The following is a 24,148-nucleotide window of genomic DNA, read 5'->3' on the forward strand; positions in this document are numbered from 1 at the left end:
TGTTGCCTGGACCCAGACAAGTCCCATCATGTCTCTGGGACTTGGGTCCCCCATCGCAAAATGGGAACCATAAGCTCTTTCCCACTGGCTTTAGGGAAGAAGAAAGCCAGGTGCTCCTATGGGGAGACCTAGGTTTCCTGGCTCACTTGGAGACCAGGCGGCTGCCCAGGCATCCATAGGTTGCTCCCAATAGGACTTCATGGTCTTGTTCCACAGGGCTCAGGTGTGCCACCTCTAGGACTCCAATCACGCTCCCCTAGAGAGATGCCTTTGGTCTTTAGGACCTTTTTTTTTTTTTTTTTTTTTTTTTTGGTAAAATAGACATCAGCCATTTTGGTCCCAGTTTGGCTGCTGGCTCACCGGAAGGCATAGACCATTTCCTCCCCCTTTCTGGGCTGTAGTTTCTAAGTCTGAGAAGTGAGACTTTAGGCCTGACAAGTCCACAGTCCTTCCTGGGCATGGTGGCTGAAGGAGAAGCTGGGATTTCTCTGTGGACAGCCTCAGCAGAACCCTTATGCTCCCAAAACTCCTGCTAGATACTCGAGGAACAGGAGTCCTACCCTCATGTGCTATGCACTGTTTTCCTACCACTCAAGGCAGACACAATCACTTCCACTTCAGAGATGAGGAGAGTCACCCCAGGGGCACATGGCCAGGCAGGGCTTGGACCCAGAGCTCCTAAGCTGAGTGGGTTACTGTGCTGCCACGCCGCTCAGGTAGCTTGGCCCCCAGTGCTGGCTGATCTGTAACCCTCGCTATTCCGACTGTTTTCTTTGTAGTCACTGAACAGGAGACTAAAGTCCCCAAGAAAACCGTCATCATGTAAGTGCAGGCGTGTTCCTAACCTTCATTCCGACTGCAGTGCCCCCTGCATGCCCATTAACGCCCTGGACCCTGCCTATGTGGCCTGGCCACCCGCTTGCCTTGCTGCCTGCCCTCACAATCTTTACTCACCACGCAGACTGCTCGTACCTTGCAGGTACTCCCAGGGAATTCGCCTTCCCTGGGACCTTGACTACCTTTATACTTCACAGCTTTCTCTTCCCGGGCCTCAGTACCCTCTCCAAGACCCCATTGCCCCAGCAGGGTAGACTTACTCTTCTCACTTTGCAGTGTCTCACCCAGGCTTGGACCCAGTTACACTAGTCAGGGTGGATTCGGGATTGAGAGCTGTGTCCCACAGCGGATTGGAGGCAGAATTCTACCCTTCGATACCTTAGGATCTAGGGCACCGTTGTTCAATAGAACTTCTCGTGGTCATGGAAATAGTATATATTTACACTGAGCACTCCAGCAGCCTTTAGCTAACATGTGGCTATTGGACATTTAAAATGTGTCAAGTGCAGCTAAAGAACTGAATTTTAAATTTTATTCAGTTTTCACTGATTTGAATTTAATTGAAATGTATCATAGTAGACATAATAGCTCTAGGGCCTCAGAGGTCTCCAGGCCCAACCCTCACATTTGGAAGATGGAGAAACTGAGGTTCATGAAGGAGAGAAAGGTCACTTAAGGTGGCTCATGGTTGGAAGCTAGCCAAGAACCCACTTCCCTGGTGCCATGCTCCTTGTCCTTCTTCATCTTTGTGTGCCTTGAGGGCTGAGAAGCCACATGGTTGTTGATAATTAAATAACATGAGTGGTCCAGATCTAGATGCACCCACAGAAGGCAGGATTGGTTTTGACTTGGGTAATCCCAGAGGACTTCCAATAGGAGGTGTGTGTAGGCGGATATGGTAGAAGAGCTTGCAAAAGCCAGGAGGCGAGAAAGACTGTGGTTTCCTAAGGCCAAGTGACTGAGAAGCTCCAGGATGGGCAACCTCCTGGCTCCCCGTGGCCCTCAGACCTGTTAAGAGGCCTGCGGTTGGTCATGTTGCTAGAGAAGCTCACCTTCAGACATTTGATAAAATTTTGGATTAACTCTTCTTTGACTACTTCCCTCCTCCCCTAAAGCAAGTCACCACCTCACAATAGATGGGGCTGCCTGGGCCAGCAATTAGTACCCCATCCCTGGAGGTATGCAGTTATGCCAGAGCTTTACACAGATTACACTTCATCCATGAGGAGAGCATCGTTATTATCCACATCTTATGAGTGACAGATGGAAGAGCAAGATGGGCCCAGCAGTCCTATGGGGGAGGCATCCGAGAGGACTCATGCTTATGGGAGGCTGGACTAAGTGATTCAAGGCATCCTAAAGTCCAGTGTACTCCACGCTCAGGAAGATAGAAACACTCACCCTGCGAGGAAAGGTGCACCCCCTCAGCTTAAGGAACCAAGAGGCAACTGCCTGGCACAGCACCCGTCCCATCAAGGGCACACTGCACACGGAGGGATACTTGGGAGCCAGGGGTACCAGAAGGAAACTTGTCTTGGAGAGAGACCCCTGCCACCAGGCAACCTCACATCTAGTGTCAATGGCGTCAGCAGGATGCCCACATACCCTCATGGGGGCAGCAGTGAGCCCAGCATGAGGCGCCATTTACAGAGTCCTGATCTTACAGCTTCCCAGTTCCACCTGACTCACTGCCCTGTCTCGGTAAATTGGGCGGCATGAGGCCAACAGATTGGGCCTGGGCCAGGTTCTCCTGAAATTTGGGCAGGCTCCAACCCAGGGACAAGCTTAATGCCCCTGAGCCTGGGTGTGAGGCAAGAATGCAGGTCTGTGGCCACATCCCCAAGTCTCAGTTTCCCCTTGGTTAAGTGGAGATGGCATTTCCCCTTTGCCAGGTGAGGGTCAGAGGGGGCAGGACTTCTAATTGCTCTGCATCCTAAGGTTTGGCCACATATCTTTGGGCCTATGCTTAGACCTCTGAGTTAGATAAAAACAAAGCTGGAAAGAGAAAGAGAGCGAGTAAGCAAACAAGTGTGCACGAGAACGCCTCGGTCATGGCAGGCAGCTGGTGACAGCACTGAGTTGTTACCACCTGTACACCAAGTCCCTCTGCCTGAGCCTGGGAGGAAATGCAAGGCCCAGGGCCCAGGAGAGCTGTGGTTACTCAGCCCGTTTCCGTTATTTGCCCGTTACTCATTTCATGCTCAGCACCCAGCCAGGCTAGGGGCACTGGGCAGAAGACAAGGACCTGGGTGACTGGTGGGCTTCTGACTCTTGACCCCAGGCAAGTTTCGAGCCTTTTTTGGCCTTGTCCGCACCTGTAAAAGGGGATCAGACCCATCCCTCAGGGCTGCTGCAGAGTCCCTGGCCAGCAGCCTGCATACACCCACATGCAACTAACCTTGAGTTCTACTCCCTCTTTTCCCCACCCCCTCTTTTGGGAGATGGGGACCAGGAAGGGAAAAGGCTTTTTTGAGGTCACAAAGTTCATGACAGCCAAGCCACACCTAGGGCCAGATGTCCTTGTCCAACCCTATACCTCCAGACTGAGAGGCCAGGAGCACAGCCTGCAGGTTGGGGCTCTGACAACCTTCCTACACTTGCACTTGTAGCGTCAATTGCCCAATCTGTCCAGAACTCAGGATCACTTAAGTGCCTGACCTCTGACAGCTCACGGGGGCACCATAGCACCCCCACACACCACTGCCCATGATACAAAGCACAAAACACTGGTGGGATGGACAAGAGTGCTGTGTCCCTACACCCCATCCATTAGCTCTGTGAGGAAGTCTGGCATCTCCAACATGAGATAGCTGTGAACAGGGGAAGGAGACTGGCCCACGGGGACATTGCAAATGACTTGGTCTGGGGATTAGAGGCAATGTCTCAACTCTTGTTTTGAGATCTGAACACCAGAGCCTGAGGTTGGCCAGATGAGATTTTGTACTGTTTCTTTGGTTCTCTGGCCAGGGATTCTAGAGACTGGGCTCAAGCGCATGTGTAGGAGTTTGTGCAATTTCACCATTTACTTGCTAACTTGATTTATACCACTTATACTAACCTGATCTCTCATGCTGGCCCTGCATGTGCTATGGCATGGGTGCCAGGCCAGGCTGCAGGTCTCTGTGCCATCTCCTCTCGGCCCTCTCCCTGCAGAGAGGAAACCATCACCACCGTGGTGAAGAGCCCCCGTGGCCGCCGCCGGTCCCCCAGCAAGTCTCCTTCCCGCTCGCCTTCCCGCCGCCATGCCAGCCCATCCAGGCCAGGCCTGCAGGCTCCTGAATTGCTGTACACGCCAGGGCTCGGCCAGCCCCGAAGGCCCACAGCAGAGCCAGGCTGGAGGCCCACGGTGCCCACTCTGTATGTGACAGAGCCTGGGGCCCACATGCAGGCCCTGCCCAGGGGCACTGGGCCCCCACCTAAGTGGGTGGAGGTTGAGGAGACCATTGAAGTCCAGGTGAAGAAAACAGGCCAAAGGGGTGTGTCTCCAGCCACAGAGGTGCCTGGCAGCTCGGCAGGGCTTCTCTTCATGCTGCCTGGTGGGACCCCTGGAGGAGACCCCAACACAAACAACTCCAACAACAAGCTGCTGGCCCAGGAGCCCCCAGACCAGGGCAGAGCTATGGGCAGTGTCAGCGAGCCCCTCATCTTGGACACGGGGCCAGAGACCCCTGGGCTGTCCTCTCCCTGGACCACTGAAGAGGAGGTCCTCTTGGAGGAGGAGGGGAGAGGTACCCATCAGACAGAGGAGCTCCTCGGTGCAGATGACCTTTGGGGCCGTGACCCTAAGATCCTCGAGCATGACGGTCGTGCACTGACACTGGCTGACCTGGAGGATTACGTGCCCCGGGAAGGGGAAACTTTTGGCTGCAGTGGCCCTGTGCCCAGTGCTTCTGACGACCCACCCTGTGAGGTCTCGGTGCTCCAGAGAGAGATCAGCGAGCCCACCGTGGGGCAGCCCGTCCTGCTCAATGTGGGACGCCCACTGGGCCCTCGTGGCCCACCTGGCTTCTTTAGCCACCTGCCCCAAGATGGGGCTCTGTTAGGGCCCCAGGGCCCTGGGCCCACCGTCTCCTTCTGCATACGGGAAGCCCGGGCTGAAGGTGCCACATCCTGGAAGCCATCATTCTGTACCCAGGTCCAGCATTCTTCGGACAGTGGCCAGAGCAGCTTCAAAACAGAGATTTCCGCCCAGACAGTCAGCTTTGGGACAGTGGGTGAGACGGTCACCCTGCACATCCAGCCAGACAGGGATGAGTGCCCCAGCCCCTCCCAGGGCTGAGGCCGCAACTGTAGGGAGCAGGTGGCTGGGGGTTGAGCAGGGTCTCTGGGGTCAGGACACCCCTGAGGCAGCTGCAGTGGTTTCACGGGGCAACAGAAAGAGAGGCGTGGCCATGGGTCCTAGGACCCCCCACCTGACACCAGCACCTACCAGCTTCACGGCTGCCCTGGGTTTTGGGCCCAGGAGAAAGGCTTTAAGCCGGCACCCCGGGACACATGTGCTCTGACCCCTTGTCTCGCTCTGCAGCAACTTGGGGCTCCAACAACCCTTCCTGTGGTCTGGGTACTCTCTACCTCACAGGGCAGGGTCTTCAGCTGAGGACGTTGTGCTCAGAGGCTGCAGTCTGCTCTACAGAGGGGACTGGGGGTGCCCCTAGGAGACTAGCTCTGGGTGGTGTCCTCCTCTCCCTGTATAGGGGCACATCCCTGCCCTGTGCCCAGGCTACCTGGCCAACTCAGTGGGGTCTTCCCCCAGGGCATATCTTTCCCATGGATACTTTTTTCAGCCTCCGGGAGGCCCACGGGGCCTGCTCTATAGGCTTCCTGGGCCTGCCTTGCACAGTGGGTCAGAGTCTGTGGGTGGGAGGCAACCCCTGTCAGTCAACCCCATGATGATAATAAACCAACTCTCACAAGCTCTGTGTTCTGCTTCTTCTTGCTTCTCTGCCAGCCATGCTGGCAACTTGGGTACAAGGGGCCCTCTAAACCTGGCCCCGGGGACCAACCAGAGAGCAACCCAGGCCCCTTACCTGGTAGCCCTGGGTAGGTCCTGGCCCATCCTGGGATCCCTGGGTTTAGATGGGGTAGCTTGCCTGACCAGCCTGCTTGCACACGGGCTGTGGAGCTGGTCATAGGTGCACACAGCGTGACCACCCATAATGGCTGCTTCTACCCTGCCTTGGTTAGTTGCCCTTCCTGCTCCCTGTGCAGTCTGGCTGTTTGTTGTCCGGACAGACAATGAGGATGTGATGTTCAGGAGGGTCCTGTTGACCTCCTTGGAGTGGAGAAGGACGGAATGGATGCCCTAATGCTGGAGAGCGTTCTGATGCAGGGGAGGGCTCCAGGCAGGAGGACATACTAGGAACAGAGCAATGGGCATTCCTGGGCACACCTGTGAAGCCACAGTGCTGCTGCCTGGGACTGGAAGCCAGGTAGAGGAGGGGGCTGCACAGAGGCCGAAGGCAGGGAGCTGACGTGAAAGGATCTGGCAGTTCCCTAGGGGGAAAGGGGAGCTTCGTTGGAGGCCAGGGCATGGGTCGGGTGATGGTGTGGTGTCCTGGGCCAGGCCAGGCTGCACTTGGATGAAAGAGCAGATAGGACCTCAGGCGGAGGGGAGAAAACTGCCAGTCTGGGGGCAGGGGCTGGTGTGGGAGGGCAGGAAGGGAGCCCAGACCCCTCGGATCCCTGGACCCCTGATTCGGCATCAGGCTGCCCATAGGTTTCCCTAGAGCACAGGGCTGGATCTACCAGGCCCAGGGTCTGGAGTGGACCACAGGGGAGCCATTACAGGATGAAAAGAGCAGATGAGCTGAGATTGAGGGGCAGACAGGGCACAGGGCAGTGCCCAGGCCCAACTGCCCCTGAGGAGTTGACGTTCTCATGAAGGCATCTGGGTGCCTTCCCAGGGATGGTGGAGCTCTGTCTTCGCTGCCTGGAGTACCATCTCCCCAGCTCAGTCCCCAGGCCTCTCTCTCTCGGGGACCTCTGCCATCTGCACCTCTTGAGAGAGGAGTGGTGGGTGGGCGGAACAGCCTGGGGTTGGCTCACCAGGGCATCTGTGAAGACTGTGATGGGCTTCCTGGAGCCCCCTCCCTGGGCCCACACCTCTTCTTACCCCTACATGCTGACTTCTCCCACAGATGCTGCCATCCCACCCGCAGCCACCCTGGAGCGAGTGGACCAGGAGATCATGTCTGTCCAGACACTGGTGGGCCCTGAGGCTCCAGGATCTGCAGGGGACCAAGCCAGCCCTGGCCCCAAGGGACCACTCACACTCCAGGAGGCCAGCCCCCAGCCTCCAGGCACTGAGGTGGTGGAGGAATCAGGTGAGGCCCAGTGGTGGGCCGACCACAAAGTACCACCTGCTCCCAGACTCCCCTTCTCTCTATGCGGACCTCAACTTTGGTCACCGTGTGCGCCCATCCTATGAGAGTGAACTCACAGAACCCTGGGGACCCTGACATCTTGATAGCTCCATACACTGGGGGCCCTGGGCAAGACCTACCCCTTGCTCAGCTTGTCCCCATCTGTGAAACTAGGCAGTGGGGTTGGTCCTGGGAGTTTCCATCCACCCTAAGCACATCTGTCCTCTGAGCCAGAGGCCTCCAATGCTCCAGGGCAGGTAAGGAGGAGAGGGGAAGAGGAAGGAGGAGTAGATGAACCTTGCTCCTGACAGGTTAGCTGCATCCCATTGTGAAGGGGGTGGAGGTGGGGGTGGGCAGCCTTAGGGCTGGCAGCCCGGGCTTATAGGACTGAAGGTATGCCCTGGCAGAGGTGTGCGTGCATGGCAGGAGCCTAGAGTTTGGGGCCCCAGACATTGTGTCTCTGGAAGTCTGCCTGTGCTTGCGCCTTCTGGGCCCTGGAAGGCTACACAGGGGCATGTCGTGGGGGGACAGACCCCTGGTTCATTGCTGGCTCCGTTTCACTAGGCCCTGGCCTCCCACCAGCCGAGCCCCGGAAGATGCCTCAGCCCCTCCCCTACATGGGCTCTGAGCAGAACTCAGAGTCTCCCGTGGAGGCTCAGGGACGCGTCGTGCCCATCCGGTAACCAATCTGGCGTGTTGAGCGACACAGTCCATTAAGGGATATCTGGTGGCAGGGCAGGAGGAATAAGGGGTGTGCTTATGGCACCCCAGGATGCTCCCTGTTAGCCCCACCCCAGCCAAAAGGCAGAGCAGGGAGAAACCACCTTAGGGGCCAGAGGTGTGGGGGGCCCTTGTCTCTACAACCCCTCCCAAACATTCTGCTTTAAACTCGGGGGGAGGGGCAGAGACTCCATCTTACCACGAGATTCACTGCCCACCCTCAGAAGTAGAGGGGCAGAGCAGACAACTTATCCTGATGCACTGCCTCAGGGTGGAGGGCGTGGCCTGGCCAGGGACAGGTGCCACCACCGAGTTCTGGGACATCCAAAGCCACGTGTTCATGGAGACCACGCACCAGACATACGTATACCAGGCCAGCGACTCTGGCACCACAAGTAGGCTATGTGTGTGGCCCCATGCCCTGGGTTGGGGGGACACTTGGAACAGAGGAGCCAGCTGGACTATGTAGCCCTGCTGTGGCTGGCTCCAGCTCAGACTCATTGCTGGGTGGACTGTGGCAAGCTTCGGGCAGCGCAACCTGGGTCCCTCCCCACAGGCTCTGCCCCCCACCCCCACCCCCAGGGCCACCAACCATGCAGGTAACCATTGAGGATGTGCAAGCACAGAGGGGCAGTACAGCTCAGTTCCAAGCAGTCATCGAGGGCAATCCACAGCCCATGGTGACCTGGTACAAGGTAGGTATGGGCGCAGGGTGAGGGGCTCTGTGTCGGGAGGGGGGCCCCACCAGACAGGGTATGGCACTCACCGAAGGAATATGGGCCACAGTGCTGGTCCCTGGGATTGGCTGATGGCCACCCTGCTACTGGCTGTGCCTCCAGGACAGCGTTCAGCTGGTAGACAGCACTCGGCTAAGTCAGAAGCAAGAAGATACCACCTACTCTCTGGTGCTGAGAAACGTAGCCCAGCAAGATGCCGGCGTCTACACCTGCCTAGCCCAAAACGCTGGTGGCCAGGTGCTGTGCAAAGCGGAGCTGCTGGTGCATGGGGGTGAGTTGGGGAACCCCTCCTCCCAGGCCCGGGTCCCCTCTCTACATGGGTGTGAGATCCTGCAGGCTCCCTGAGGCTTGGGCACAGGGAGCTGCCCCTGTGGACACTACAAAGTTGGGGGACGGGGCAGTCATCTGTCCACACTGATGGCTGATCACTCCTGGATATAGAGGATGGCGAGCCAGATTCAGAGAAGCAAAGCTATCGGAGGAAACTGCACTCCTTCTATGAGGTCAAGGAGGAGATTGGGAGGTATTGTCCCCCAGCCCCACCCTGGGAGCCATTCTTCCCCCAGAGTTCCCAACCCAGGAGCCCCCAGCCTCCATCTTCTAGAGACCCCATCTACTAGGAGCCACCCCCCGGTACCCACTGGCCCCTAGGAACTTTGCCCACCCACCCAGCCCCTGCTCTCCCAGAACCTATGCCTCTCAGGAATCCCGCCAACTCAGCACTTCCGCCATCTTGGGAGCGCCTGTCCCCTCATTGTGTCCCCAGAGCCTCCACTCCTCGAAGTACCCGCTTATCAGGAAGCCCTGCCCCTAAAGAGTTCCTGCTTCTCAAAAACCCCGCCCCCAGGAGCTCCCTTCCCCCTGGAACTTCTTTCCCTTCCAGAACCCATGCCTGTCAGGAATCTCACCCTAGGGGAACCTCGCCTCCAGGAACTGCCACAGGCCACCCCTTCAATCCAGTCCCTTCCATTACCTGCTCCCTGACCCCTGACCCTATTCCCTAGAACCCCCAGCCCCTTTCTCCCCTCCCTGGAAGCCTGGTCTCAAGCATTCAGCATGGGCTCCCCTCTTCACAGGGGTGTGTTTGGCTTTGTGAAGAGGGTGCAGCACAAGGGCAATCAGATGTACTGCGCTGCCAAGTTCATCCCCCTTCGGAGCAGGACGTGTGCCCAGGCATACCACGAGCGTGACATATTGGCTGAGCTGAGCCACCCGCTGGTCACTGCGCTACTAGACCAGTTTGAGACTCGCAAGACCCTCATCCTCATTCTGGAGTTGTATCCTGCCCTAGGCCCCAAGGGTGCAAGGAGGGCACGAGTAAAGAGTGGGCAGGGGTCTGCAGGGTTGCATGGGGCCTGTGGTTCTGGTGTCCCCAGGCTTGGTGCATCTTGGGGACAGCAGCCCAGCCTCCTGCATTCCTGTATGACTCTGTGTGACCAACAGCCCAGACACAGAGCTGTCCTAGCTTGCTGTCCCTTGGGCCATGAATTTGAGCAGGGCTTTGTCCAGATGGTATGTCTATGTGAGGACCCCTCCCACACTCCAGGTGGTCTCTACAGCAAAAGGTTCAACTGCTTATAGGGCAGCTCCAGGCCTCAAGTGCTGGGGCTCATGGCTGCCCACCCAGGTTCCAGGAAGGGGTACACTCCTTCCCCACCCCCTCTGGGTCTCACCCTACCACTTGGTGCCTGAGAGTGTCTGGGTGTCATGTGTGCTCCCACACCCTCACATCCCCCAGTCAGCACCCCCCTGCCACTGCAGGGTGTGTGTATGTTGGAGGGGTATGTCTCTGTGCAGAGGGGAAAGGATGCCTCCACTTCAATTCTGTTGCTGGCCACTGCCCTCAGCCCTCTCCTCAGGGTCCTGTGTCCCACCTACCGCTCCTCAGTCCTGAGGATCCACCTTCCCAGCATGGACCTCCGCCCCCACCCCAACATAAAACTTGTGAGGGGGAGTGGGGAGTCCAGAGCCTAGAGCTTTCCTTGACCTGAGCCCCAGGTGCTCATCAGAGGAGCTCCTGGACCGTCTGTTCAAGAAGAGCGTGGTGACAGAGGCCGAGGTGACCATACTACCTAAGCTGTCTGTCCAAAGAACAGCCCTGCATACACACCCCACCAGGCCTGCTTCCTCTGCCTCAGACTGCCTGTCTTAGCAGACATGGCCCTCATCATACTCTGTACCCAAGCTCAGAGAACTCTTGGAGATCCAAGGTCCTCAAGGGGTATCACGGTTCCTCAGTCAGTCTCAAAGCCCTCCCAGCTCCAGGCTCACCACTTCCCCTCCCAGCTTTATCTGCTCCTGAGACGTGGTTCCTGCTTTGCTCAAGCAGCTCCACACACCCAAGCCCTCCCCACCTTCGGTCCCAGAGGAATCTCTGGCCTTGGGCACAGTAGGGTCTGGGAGGTTGTGTGGGACTGTCCCAGGCCTAGAGGAAGTGAAGTCGTAGGTGGGAGCAGGGAGAGGAGGGAAGCAGAAGAGGTTGACGCTGGCTCTCTTGCCTGAGTGCTAGCCTTTCCCACTGAAGGTCAAGGTCTACATCCAGCAGCTGGTGGAGGGGCTGCACTATCTACACAGCCATGGAATCCTCCACCTGGACATAAAGGTATTTACCCACCCCCGTGCCCCAGATCCCGGGAAGGGGCGCATGGGAGCCTGGGGCCTGTAAGCTGGCTGGGAAGGCACAAGCCCACTACTTTCAGCTTCCCTGTTAGGACTTGGTCGCTTTGGGGAACAGAGCGCTCACTACCTTTCCGGCAGCCTCTGCAGGGGTGATGTGGCTCTGACAAAACAGAGGCCATCCCCAAATGGTACTGAAACCTGCCCCCAGAGTAGCCCATCCGCCACCCCCCCCCCCCCGGCTGCACCATTTTTGTGGGGCAGCCTCTCACAGACCTGAGTGTTCCCCCACGTCTGACAGCCCTGGGAGTTACCTCCTTAGGGTGAGGCCTCACCCACTCCCCAACTGCCCAATAGCCTTCCAACATTCTGATGGTGCATCCTGCTCGAGAAGACATTAAAATCTGCGACTTTGGCTTTGCCCAAAAAATCACCTCAGCAGAGCCACAGTACAGCAAGTACGGGTCTCCTGAGTTTGTGCCCCCTGAGGTCATTGAGCAGACCCCTGTGAGCGAGGCCTCCGACATCTGGTGAGTGGGCAGGGCCCCAGGGATGCAAGCCTTATGTCAGTCTACCCACCTACTCTCTGCCTCCCTTCCTCCCTCGGCTCCCCCACAGCACCTCACCTGTGGGCCAGGCCTGGGGTGACTCACATCTATGGTTTTGTTCCCGCAGGGCCATGGGGGTCATCTCCTACCTCAGGTGAGCAGACCCCCCAATCCCATCAGCTGCCTCCTAGGAAACCAAACCCCGAACCCTCCCCACAGGCCCACAGGAGGCCACACACACTGCTGGCCCTTCCCAGATCAGAGACCAGAAACCCAAGAGGCAACTATTTTGAGGACAAGCAGTCAGCCAACTCAGATAAGAGGTTTCTGCCAAGCACTTTTCACATAGCCATTCCAGAGGACGCAGGTCACACGGCACAGCACCAAGCCGTTTCCCAAAGGATCCAACTGGTTTGACCCAAGACTCCTCAAAACAGTTACTGCCACCCTGAGAACACTGCTGGTATAGACTGAGCCTGGATCCCCTCTACAGATAGAGCCTTGCTCCTTACCTCAAGCTAAGGCTGGTGCCCACCTCGAGCTGACCTTGATCTCTATTCAAGGCTGAGCCCAGATCCCAATTTCAAGCTGAGCTTGGATCTCTGGGCAAATTTGAGACATTTGCTGGGACTTTCAGCAGAGAGTGGGAGTGGTGCTAAGAGGCTATCCCCAGTCAGGGTGCCCCCCGCCCCAAACCCCACGAGATCCAACCCTCTCTGGCCTGGCGACCTGCCCCCATGGACCCTGAAATCCGGGGTCATGTCTGAGGGCCAGCCCCTTCCTGTGTTTGCAGCCTGACCTGCTCATCCCCATTTGCGGGTGAGAGTGACCGCGCAACCCTCCTGAACGTGCTGGAGGGGCGGCTGTCCTGGAGCAGCCCGGTGGCTGCACACCTCAGCCAGGACGCCCAGGACTTTATCAAGGCCACCCTGCAGAGGGCCCCAGAGTGAGTGCACATGCTTTCCCCGCCATTGCCCGCCTAGGGGGCCAACTGACCCCTGGCCTGACTGGGCCTTCCTCTGCCCCCAGGGCCCGTCCCAGTGCAGCCCAGTGCCTTGCCCACCCCTGGTTCCTGGTGAGTAGGCTGAATCAGAGAGGTCTGGCACACGGGTGGTAAACTGAAGCCAAGAGGGGCGGAGCCTATCTGGCCACAGGGCACACCAGCCTCTCCCTGAGGTGCCTTTCTTACCTGGGCCCCCAGAAGTCCGTGCCTGCGGAGAAGGCCCACTTCATCAACACCAAGCAGCTCAAGTTCCTCCTGGCCCGAAGCCGCTGGCAGGTGAGCCAAGCAGCCACAGGGAGGAGAGGCTGGAGGGAGCATGGTGGGGGGTGGGGGCAGCAAGGGACCTGGAGGCCTGTCAGGGAAAGGAGGCCCAGAGACTGGCTATGTGCCCTGCTGGGCCTGGGAGAGCAGGGAGCGAGGCCTGGGCATCCTTCCTTCTGAGTCCACGCTCCCCGAGCTGCTGGGAAGGAGCAGGGCTGTGTGGAACATGCAACATTCTAGCCAGGGCAGGGACATGACAGAGCCCTGGGGTGCTGGGGAAGAGGATGAGGGGCTTTTAATGCTTCCATCTCCTGGGACTCCCTCTGGGCACACTGGGAGCCTGAAAGCAGTAGGCACCTGGCTGACACCTTGTCCCTTGCACCCCCAGCGCTCCCTGATGAGCTACAAGTCCATCCTGGTGATGCGCTCCATCCCGGAGCTGCTCCAGGGTCCGCCCGACAGCCCATCCCTTGGAGTGGCCCGGCACCTGCATGGTGACACCAGCTCCTTGTCCAGCAGCTCCTCCTCTGACAACGAGCTCACATCCTTTGCTCGGGCCAAGTCTCTGCCACCCTCCCCAGTGACCCACTCCCCACTACTGCACCCGCGGGGCTTCCTGCGGCCATCCGCCAGCCTCCCCGAGGAGGCCGAGGCCTGTCCACCAGTTGAGGCCATACCTCTGCCTGCATCGTCCCAGGGTGCAGAGCTGCCGGCCTCCCCAGGCTGTGTGCCCCGGCAGAGTATCATCCGCAGCCTGTTCTACCAGCAAGCGGGCGAAGGCTCGGAGCACGGGGGCCTGGCTACAGGCGGCAGGCGGTACCCCGTGCGCCGGCGGCACCTGCTCAAGGGTGGCTACTTTGCGGGCACCCTTCCAGGCCTGCGGGAGCCGCTGCTGGAGCACAGCATGCTGGAGGAAGAGGCTGCCCTGGAGGAACAGGCTGCCCTGAAGGCCAAGGTGCCTTCCTTCGAAACTGCCCTGCAGCTACCTGGCACCAGTGCCTGTGGAGGCCCCAGCAGAAGCCACTCCCTGGACCTCGACCAGCCATGTTCAGCTAGCCCCTCCACAGAGGTCTGCCATGAGGGGCAGTGTCCTGCCTCAGCCTCCTTGTGCCTTCAGGCAGCCCCAGGGGAGTACACTCCTAGAGAGGTAGCAGGTGCCAAAGAGATGGAGCATCCAGAGGTGTCTGTTGGGGGGCCGAGACCATTTCTATCCACTGGCGGTGACTCTGGCCTTGCTAAGCAAGAGGGATTGTCCCAGTACAGCTGTGGGGGGCAGCCAGTGCCTTTCTGTCCTCCTCAGCAGGATCCTGCCTCCCAGGAAGGCTATGCTTCCTCTATGGCTGTTGCATCCCAAACTCCTGGTTCCCTCCCTCCAGAGCACTGCCCAGAGGCCCTCTTGGCACCCCTGAGCTCCTTCTCCTCTACAGACCTCCAAGCTCCCCCCTCCCCAGCCCAAGCATGCCCCCAACCAGGCTCTAAGAGGGTGCTAGAGGCCACCCCTCTCCCCAAGAGGCCCGGGCCCCCTAGCTCCCCAGGACCAGCCTCCCTAGCAGGTACAGAGCCCAGCCTCTTCCTAGATGCTGAGAACCTAGCCCAGGAGACAGAGAGCCCCTCTGAGACTGCACGGCCTCAGGAGCAGGCAACTTCCCGGAAGTTCTCCCTAGGGCACAGAGGGGGCTATGCAGGGGTGGCCGGCTATGGCACCTTTGCCTTTGGTGGGGATGCAGGAGGCATGCTGGGGCAGGGGCCCCTGTGGGCCAGGATGGCCTGGGCCACATCTCAGTCCTTGGAGGAACAGGATGAGGTGAGGGCCCAGAGCCCAACCCCCGAGGCCAGTGTGGCACCTGTGCCAGAGGGCAGCAGAGTCCCCCTGAGGGCCTCCCCCGAGCTGATCTCATGGGAAGACTTTGGTGGGGGCTCCCAGGTGTCACTGGTACAGATCCGGGATCTGTCGGGGGATGCGGAGGCAGCTGACACTGTGTCCTTAGATATATCAGAGGTGGATCCTGCTTATCTCAACCTGTCAGACCTGTACGACATCAAATACCTCCCCTTTGAGTTCATGATCTTTAGGAAGGTCCCTAAGCCAGAGCCACCACCTTCCCCTGAGTCAGAGCCCAGGGAGGGGCTGGCTGAGTTCCCAGAGGCCCCGTGGCCCTGGTCAGACTTGCCAGGCGCGCCTGCTGGCCTGGAAATCACTGAGGAGCCTGAGGACATGGAAGGCCTGCTCGGGGAGGCAGGTGGCAGCAGGAAGCGCAAGTGGTCACCCCCTTCCAGGGGCCTCCTGAGCTTCGCAGGGAGACACACGCTGCTGGAGGAGCCCACGGAGCTGGGGCTGCGCCGGAGGGTGAGGGCCTCGGTGGCCCATATCTCCCGCCTCCTGAGGGGCAGGCTGGAAGGTGACTCCCCACTCCTACCAAGGCTTCTGGGCTTAGCCAGGTGTCTCTCCTCTGTACCTTGGGGTATCTTTCACCCATGCCCAGGAACCACAGTTCAGGAGCCTGCCTGATAGAGGAAGCCCCCTGTCAACCCTCCATTCCTGTTCCAGTGCCACTCAAACCCAGGCACATGGGGGACCCTGTTCTCTAGGTCACCTCCTTAGCCTCATACCCTCCCCGTGTGCATCTGAGACCTAGTGTTAGGACCTGAAGAAGCTGCAGGGATGATGTCGCTGTGGAGAAGATCAGAACAAGGCTAGCCTTCCTCAACCTCCTTGAGACCCACCCTGACCCCAGACCTCAGCCAGGGCTCTCCGGGCACCTGTGCCCCCGAACTGCTGGCGTATCTTCCTGACACGTCCCCAATCAGGACAGACCAGTGCTGCTGGGGTGGGGAGACAGTGACCTCCACAGCAGATTTAGCTTGTTTCTAACAAAACCCCCAGGGATCCAGGCTTTTCTGCCATGTGGGAATCTGGCAGTGGGTGGCAGGTGGCCCTGGAGTCCTCCTCCCGTGCCCCTGGTGGCAGTACCCAGAGGAGCCATCCCCTCAGTGTGACCTCCCACGGCCCTGTCCTCTATGCAGGTCCAGAGAAGGAGGGACCCCCCAGGAAGAAGGCAGGCCTAGCTTCCTTCCGGCTGTTGGGCCTGAAGAGCAGAGACCAAGGTGGGTGCACTCCCAGGGCTGGGACCCCCTGCCACCCAGGGAACCTGGCTGTAGGAAAGGGGAGCCCTTCTACAGTGCCCAGACAAGCAGGGGCTCGAGCCCAGATATGGAGCTCTGGCTCTCTGGCTGTCTGGACTGAACGGTCCTGGAGGCCTTCCTGGAAGAGATGCTGGTCTTGACGATGAGCCAGTGAGGGTGGGCTCCTTTCCAGTATCTCCACCTCGGGATCCTGCTCTCAGGTTGGGGGTCACCTCTGAAGGCTCACCGCACTTCCCTTTCCCAGCGCCATTCTTCCTAAGGGAGCTTGCTGATGAGACGGTGGTCCTGGGCCAGTCCGTGACTCTTGCCTGCCAGGTGTCAGCCCAGCCAGCTGCACAGGCCACTTGGAATAAAGGTAAGGAGCTATCTTAGTATGTGTGTATGTGTGTGTGTGTGGGCAGAGGGGCAGGACAGCAGGAGGTGCTCCTTGAGGGCATGGCACTTGGGCATTCAGAGCTGCCCCTCACGCCCGCTCTGCTCTGCCACAGACGGGACCCTCCTGGAGGGCAGCAGCCACCTCCTCATCTCCTCCACACTCAAGAACTTCCACCTTCTGACCATCTTGGTGGTGACCGCCGAAGACTTAGGCGTGTACACATGCAGTGTGCACAACGCACTGGGCACCGCGGCCACTACAGCCGTCCTCCGGAAGGCCGGTGGGTAGGCCACTGCAGGCACTCTTGGTAGGGACAGGGAGAGGAGTCACCCGAGGCCATCGCCTCCTCCCAGAGGTTTCCAATGGTGCTTGCAGGAGCCTAGGGTGGGCGGGGGACTTCAAGCAAGGTCTGCTCCATGGGGCTCCTGGGCGTACACCAGCTAAAGGGAGGCTGTGGTTGGCAGGCAAACACCTTCCAAATCCCTGCCAGTAGAGGCACTGGCCCCTCTACCAGGCAGCACTGGAATGAGACCCCCGAATCAATGGGACCAGGGGAGGGTAGGCACCCAGCCTAGCAGTAGGGTGCAGGGATGGGGGCAGAGGCTCAGAGCTGCATGGACAGCCTCTGGGAGGCCACCTTAGACACCTAACCTTGGGCCCTGCAGAGCGTCCCTCGTCCTCCCCACGACCAGACATTGGGGAGGTTTATGCAGATGGGGTGCTGCTGGTCTGGAAGCCCATGGAGTTCTACGGCCCCGTGACCTACATTGTGCAGTGCAGCCTAGAAGGTAAGGCTACCCTGTGCCCTTGCCTCCTGGGGGGGCCTGTTGCCGGTGGGGGAGGGGGAGGAAACCCTTGGTCATTCTGTGCCCTTGGGCATCCATGGGTGAAGCACCTGGGCCCCCTCTGCACCACTGGCACCCATTGGGAAAACATCGGCCCCCTCTTCACTCTTGGGCAGCCTCCTTCGGGGAAGGCTCTCTCCACCCCCTAACTCTGGGGTGGGGAGGCCTGGGCCTACTCCTCACCTGCTCTGTGTGGCCAGGTGGCAGCTGGAGCACACTGGCCTCGGACATCTTTGATTGCTGCTACCTGGCCAACAAGCTTTCACGGGGTGGTGTGTACACTTTCCGGACAGCATGCGTCAGCAAGGCGGGCATGGGCCCCTACAGCAGTCCCTCGGAACAGGTCCTCCTGGGAGGGCCCAGCCACTTGGGTGAGCCTCTGCAGAACCTGACAGCCGGCGGGGGTCCCTCCAGAATTGCCCTGCCACTTTATCGAGACACTGGGGAGATGTGTTCTGGCTGCTATGCCACTCGCGCATCCCCAAATGGTCTAAGAAATGAGACCAAGTGTGGGTTCGAAGAGAGGCCCCTTTTCAGGGTGCCAGGGAAGGGGCGATGGGAGACAAGGTGAGGGGAGCTGGGGCTGTGGGGGAGCCCCCCAGTCACCGGCTTCCCTTCCCACAGCCTCTGAAGAGGAAAGCAGTCCAGCACGACCCACCCAGCCCCTCCCCAGCTCCCAGACCTTCACCTTCCAGACCCAGATCCGAAGGTGTGCACCCTCCCCACCTGCTGGCTGTGCCCCTCCTTCTTCACTGGACTTCCTCCCTTCTGCTCTGAAAGTGGGAGGGGTCGCAGGAGGGTGAGTGGGCCAGCGGAGCCCCAGGGCTAGAGGAGTCCTCCTGAACTTGGCTGGTGCTTCCTCGTCAGGGGCCGCTTCAGTGTGGTGCGGCAGTGCTGGGAGAAGGCCAGCGGACGGGCGCTGGCCGCTAAGATAATCCCCTACCGCCTCGAGGACAGGACGGCAGTGCTGCGCGAGTATGAGGCCCTCAAGGGCCTGCGCCACCCACACCTGGCCCAACTGCAGGCCGCCTATCTCAGCCCACGGCATCTGGTCCTCATTTTGGAGCTTTGCTCTGGGCCGGAGCTGCTCCCCTGCCTGGCCGAGCGGTGAGGGGTTGCCTGACCTGGATGCAGGTTTGGGGGATGGGGGTTGGGTGTGCAGTGCTGGCGACCAACCTCCCACTGGTATGGGGGTCTCAGTGGAGACTCAGACAGAGCCAAGCCTCCTCCCCATGTGCCCTAGGGCCTCCTACTCTGAATCCGAGGTGAAGGATTACCTGTGGCAGATGCTGAGTGCCGCCCAGTACCTACATGCACAAGGCATCCTGCACCTGGACCTCAGGTCCGAGAACATGATCATCACCGAGTACAACCTGCTCAAGGTGGTCGACTTGGGCAACTCCCAGAGCCTTGCCCAGGGGAAAGTCCTGCCTGCAGAGAGGTTCAAGGACTATGTGGAGACCATGGGTACGTTGGGCGCAGACACAGGGCCTGACCTGGGGGAGGGGTGAACCAGAAACAAGCACCTCCCCCAGTCCTGCCACTTGCCCCCTCCACTGCAGACACCCAGCCCCTCACCTCTGTGTCCCCCCCCCCCCCCCCACCAGCCCCGGAGCTCCTGGAGGGCCAGGGTGCTGTCCCACAGACAGACATCTGGGCCATCGGTGTGACAACGTTCATCATGTGAGTCTTTGGCACTGGGGAGGAGAGGGAAGATGGGACGGGAGCTGCCGGCTAGGATCCACGAGGGTGACCCCCATCCACCGAGGGTGACCTAGGTTCCTCGACACCCCCCAACCCTTCCAGGTTGAGTGGCGAGTACCCCGTGAGCAGCGAGGGATCACGCGACCTGCAGAAAGGCCTGCGCAAGGGGCTCATCCTGCTCAGCCGCTGCTACGCTGGGCTGTCGGGTGGCGCCGTGGCCTTTCTTCAGAGCACGCTGTGCACGAACCCCTGGTAAGGTGTTTCCCACGCCGTCCATCCCAACCATTCCCTTCCACCCTGCAGTACCCAGCCCCAGCTCCCAAAACGCGGCAGACACCCCCATCCCCCATGCTCCAGGGGACGGCCGTGCGCGTCCAGCTGCCTGCAGTGCCCGTGGCTGACGGAGGAGGGCCCAGCCTGCTCTCAGCCCTCAGTTGTGACCTTCCCCACCGCTCGGCTGCGCGCCTTCGTGCACGAGCGCGAGAAGAGGCGGGCGCTGCTGTACAAGAAGCACAACCTGGCGCAAGTGCACTGAGTGCCTGGCCCAGCAGTTCGTGTTGGGGACCGAACGGGGCGGGGGGGGGGGGGGGCGATGTGTGCCCTGCTGGGCCGCACGGCTAGCCTCCTCTCCAGGACTTGCTTTATAAGTACACACATGCCAATAAAAACCTCTGATATAAGGTGTCTTCTGTTTCACTGTCTTGAGGAGAGGGGGTGAGGGCCCTGTACCTTCCTAGGGTTTGGGGCTCCTTTTAAGTTGCAACCATCCTTCCCTGTGGACTGGGTGGAAGGGAACCTACTGGTTCTTGGAGAATGGAACCTGTCAGGGCAGCCTCCCTGGGGTGATCAGCTTACAAAGAGAAGCCTTTTCTGTCCCAGGCAAAAGGGTACCATTGGTCCCTCAGCCTCACCCCACCCTCCAGCCTCTGAGGCATCTCTGCTGGGGCTTCTGAGCTCCAAGATGCATAAATTGAAAGCCACTAGCCTGGTCCCCATGGTTACCTGCCTGGCTGGTCTCCTGTCATCTTCCAGGACTGGCCATTGCAGTCTTTTCTCAGTTTGAGGCAGAAGGAGCATGGTGAATGACCAGCCAGGCCACCCAGAGGGAGGCAAGAGGTAGGCTCTGAGCTAGGGGAAGCATCTAGAAGCTGCTGAAGATGCCTGAGCCACAGGCGCTTCTCCCTTTCTTGACTCCTGCTGGATATTTCTGCTGCTCACAGGGAGTTCATTTGGGAAGAGCTGGTGGTTCTGAGGTTGCGAGCACGTGCAGCCCTATTTCATCTCCACCAGCTCTCATTCCAGCTGCTGGAGGAATGGTCTTCAGGGGCAGTCCATTGTCCCTGGGGACTGCCTCTGAGCCTCTGCTCAGGAGTCCTTCCACAGGGCGCTGCCTGTAGCCCTGGCCACTCCTGTTCAGGTACACAGTGAGCATACCTCCAGTCTCAGCCTTCACAGTGCCCTGTGGCACCTGTGTCTTAGCCCAGTCCTTCCTCTGCCCCAGCTGTCCATGTACACATTTTATACTCATAACTTATCACAATGTACTAGTACTGCAATTTATTAGTTTGGGTGAAACATAGAAACTTTAACTCTGTTAAGGCCCCTCTATCTCTCTGGTTTGTAATACTATTGTCCCAAATATCTTCTCTGCATACGTTTAGATCGATATTAGTGTTATAACTTTTGCACCATTTAAAAATTCAAGAGGAGTAGGAAATTCTATCTTCCAGCTATCTTTCTAATATTTTTTTTCTGCTTAGAGAACTTCCTTAGCTGTTCTTTTAAGGTAGGTCTGCTAGTGACCAATTCTCCTTGTTTTCCTCCATCTGATGAGAAATTCACTATCTTTTGAAATAGTTTTCCTATATAATTCAGGTATCACTTTTTTTCCAATCTCAAGAGTTTTTCTGTTTCTTAATTTTCAAATTTTAATTATGATGAATCTTGGTGTTGATTCTTAGGGTTTATCCTATTTGGGATTTCCTCAGCCCCATGAATTTGTACATTTATGTCTCTTGCAAAATATGGGAAGTTTTCAGTTATTTTTTCTTTGAGAATCTTTTCAGCCATACTGGTCTTCTCCTCTTCTTCTAGGACACTGATTGGCCTAAAGTTGTGCATGTAGGTCCCCGAGGCTTTGCTCGTACGTTTTTTTCACTCTACTTTCTCTCACGTTTTTTTACAGATTGAGTAATTTCTATTATCTTATCTTCAGGGTCATTGATTCTTTTCTCTGTTACCTCTGTTCTGCTGTTAGGTATATCTTCTGAGATTTAATTTTGGTTATTGTACTGTTCACTTCTAAAATTTCCATTAGTTTATTCTTTTTTTTTTTTTAAACACCTACAGCACCTGGTCTTCCTAGGCGGTCTCCCATCCAAGTACTAACCAGGCCCAACCCTGCTTAGCTTCCGAGATCAGGCATGTTCAGGGTGGTATGACCATAGACAGTTTATTCTTCGTATATCCATTCCTTCGATAAAATTTGCCATTTCCATTTCTGAAATGCTCTACTTATTATTTGTTTCAAGTGTGCGCATATTTTTTTGTTGAAGCATCTTTATTTATTCATTCATTCATTCATTTATCATAGCTGCTTTAAAACCTTTGTCAGATAAGTCCAACATCTTTGTCTTCTCAATATTGGTGACTTTTGCTTCCTGCCCACCCCTTCCCCAACTCAGTTTAAGATCTTCCTGGTTCTTGGTTATGATAAGTGATTTTTAATAGAAACATGACATTCTCTTGTCACATTATGAGACCCTGGTTCCTAGTTAAGTTTTCTGTTTTAGCCAGCTGTGATGTAATAAGAAATACATTTGGTCTTTGTCCTTTGTTCCTGGAACAGAGCTCCTACAGTCCTTGGAATTTCCTGAGTGATAGGAATGTTTTTTGTTACTCATGATAAGATCTTTTAGATCATGTCTGAGTTTCTGGTAATGAGGTAAGTTAGGACAAGACTCCTAGGAAGCCTCAAGAAAGGGCTGGTCACCAGAAAGACCATGTAATTAGAGGTTGGGAACTTTCAGCTGGACTTTGAGCTCTGTACAAATGCTTGAACAATAAGACTTGGAGAGCTTCTAGGTTGGTGAACACATTGATTTGCTGAGTGGGTGGTGTGGAAGCTCCATCCCCATTCCCATACCTTGTCTTACACATCTTTTTCATTCTGCTGTTCCAGAGCTATAGCCTTTATAATAAACTAGTAAACATAAGTAAAGTGTTTCCTGAGTTCTGTAAGCCATTCTAGTAAATTATCAAACCCGAGGAAGGGATCATGGGAGCCCCCAATTTATGGTCAGTTGATCAATAATATAGATGGTCTAGGACTTGCAACTGGCATCTGAAGTGGAGACAGTCTTATGGGACTGAGCCCTTAAATTTGGAATCTAATGGTAACTCCAGGTGGGTAGTGTCGGAACCAAAATGAATTGCTAGACACCCTGTTGGTATGCACAGAGAATTAGTTGCTTGTGTGGAAAGCAACCCAAACTAGATTTCTCCTGCACTACTCTGATAAGGAAAATTTTGGTGCCACCTTATTGCTGCCAGGTAGAGGTAGAAGTTCAGGCACCCCATTTGGACGTCACTGACATTGGTGACAGGAATGGGGGATCCTCACACTGCTGAACAGAGGTGGGAGTTTTGGCTGTTCTCTGGTCTCCACTGACACCTAGGTATTGGATGGCAGGGCTGAAAAGTCCAGCCTTCTCTGCTTTCTCTGACACCACCCCCGAACTAGAGTCTAAGATATAAGAAGTTTTCTCTTCCTGTTAGGCTGCCCCTGTCCTGGTCATATGACTAGAAGAAGCAGGATTTTGCCAGGTAATTTTTTGTTCATGCTCATTGGTGTTTTTGACTCATTGGTGGTTCTACTACAAGTCTGAGATATGTGGAAACAAAAGAAATCCCAGGGAACTCACTATGGTGAGATTCCTAGGGTGATGAATTTTCTACCTGGTCTACCTTCTTGTTGCCACCTTTCAGGGTTGTCGTGGATTGAACTGTGTTCCCCCTAAATTCATATGTTGAAGTCCTGACCCTCACCCAGGACCTCCGAACGAGACTGTATTTGGAAATGTGATCTTCAAAGTGGTTATTAAAGTAAAATGGGATCATTGGGGTGGGCCCTGGTCCATATGATTGGTGTCCCTATATGAAGAAGAGATTAGGACACAGATATGCACAGTGGAATGATCATGTGAGAGCACAGGGAGACAACAGCTGTCTACAAGCCATGGAGAGAGACCTCAGGAGAAACCAACTCTGCTGATACCTTGATCCCAGACTTCAAGCTCCCAGGACTGTGAGAAAATAAACATATGATGTTTAAGCCCCTAGTGTGTGATATGTGTTACACAGCCTGAGCTGACTAATACAAGGGTCTTCTTATGTTTGTCTTATATATAATGTCTGAGGTTGGTAATTGTGCTTAGTGAAAGGAATAGTGAAATTTCACGTACTCCATTTTTTTTTTTAGGAGTAAAATTTCTCAGTTATCTTTTTGTACTCACTATCTTGTTTTATCTATTTAATTATTTTGGATATATCATTCAACATGGGCATAGCATCACAATTGATTCTCAGTATCTTTTAGGAGCTCTTTCTCATGACTCTCTACTTGTTGGTATTGCATTCTTTTTATATTTCTCCTGCATATTCTGATTCAAGAAACCTCTCTGATCACGCAAACTTGAATTTTATCTTTTTAATTAAAATTTGCACTTAAATAATTATCAACAGATAGGTAATTTGTTCTAGGATTTCTCATGTTTTCCTTTCCCCTAGTCCTTGGTTCTTGTCTATTTTTTGTTTTTTATTTCATATTTCCTAATTTACATGTTTTCCATTATCTCAGTTATCTGGGAAAATGACCTTATTCATCTTAAGGGCATTTTGAGATTACTCCTACTCCTTATTTTTCTGGGTAGATGTCTCAGTCTGCCATAACAAAATATCACAGACTGAGCAGCTTAAACACATATTCTGGAGGCT

At 56.3% G+C, this 24,148-nt stretch overlaps 2 protein-coding genes and 1 pseudogene across 2 annotated transcripts in view; 2 read left to right on the top strand and 1 right to left on the bottom strand.

The window, feature by feature from the left end:
• The window catches only part of OBSCN (obscurin, cytoskeletal calmodulin and titin-interacting RhoGEF), a 176,250-nt gene extending 156,530 nt beyond the window's left edge, over positions 1-19,720 (top strand). Inside the window, 26 exon segments of the mRNA XM_036225074.1 lie at positions 6,996-7,160; positions 7,782-7,878; positions 8,190-8,314; positions 8,502-8,614; positions 8,759-8,927; positions 9,098-9,179; positions 9,733-9,933; positions 10,655-10,715; positions 11,181-11,258; positions 11,630-11,802; positions 11,948-11,974; positions 12,614-12,766; positions 12,850-12,895; positions 13,022-13,099; positions 13,473-15,483; positions 16,109-16,189; positions 16,473-16,583; positions 16,717-16,884; positions 17,270-17,392; positions 17,650-17,820; positions 18,074-18,158; positions 18,317-18,556; positions 18,693-18,916; positions 19,057-19,132; positions 19,256-19,405; positions 19,511-19,720. Coding sequence (XP_036080967.1) covers positions 6,996-7,160; positions 7,782-7,878; positions 8,190-8,314; positions 8,502-8,614; positions 8,759-8,927; positions 9,098-9,179; positions 9,733-9,933; positions 10,655-10,715; positions 11,181-11,258; positions 11,630-11,802; positions 11,948-11,974; positions 12,614-12,766; positions 12,850-12,895; positions 13,022-13,099; positions 13,473-15,483; positions 16,109-16,189; positions 16,473-16,583; positions 16,717-16,884; positions 17,270-17,392; positions 17,650-17,820; positions 18,074-18,158; positions 18,317-18,556; positions 18,693-18,916; positions 19,057-19,132; positions 19,256-19,405; positions 19,511-19,688 — 5,186 coding nt within the window. The 3' untranslated portion in view covers positions 19,689-19,720.
• On the top strand, positions 830-5,750 carry LOC107501889 (dual specificity protein phosphatase 8-like). Its single transcript, XM_016128462.2, has one exon. The coding sequence runs from the start codon at positions 3,926-3,928 to the stop codon at positions 5,114-5,116; it is 1,191 nt and encodes a 396-aa protein (XP_015983948.2). The 5' UTR covers positions 830-3,925; the 3' UTR covers positions 5,117-5,750.
• Positions 19,721-21,493: 1,773 nt separating the features above from the next.
• On the bottom strand, positions 21,494-21,602 carry LOC118605996 (annotated as a pseudogene).
• Positions 21,603-24,148: the final 2,546 nt, after the last annotated feature.

This window comes from Rousettus aegyptiacus, unplaced genomic scaffold (assembly GCF_014176215.1).
Source record: "Rousettus aegyptiacus isolate mRouAeg1 unplaced genomic scaffold, mRouAeg1.p scaffold_m13_p_7, whole genome shotgun sequence".
In the NCBI taxonomy this organism is placed as follows: domain Eukaryota; kingdom Metazoa; phylum Chordata; class Mammalia; order Chiroptera; family Pteropodidae; genus Rousettus; species Rousettus aegyptiacus.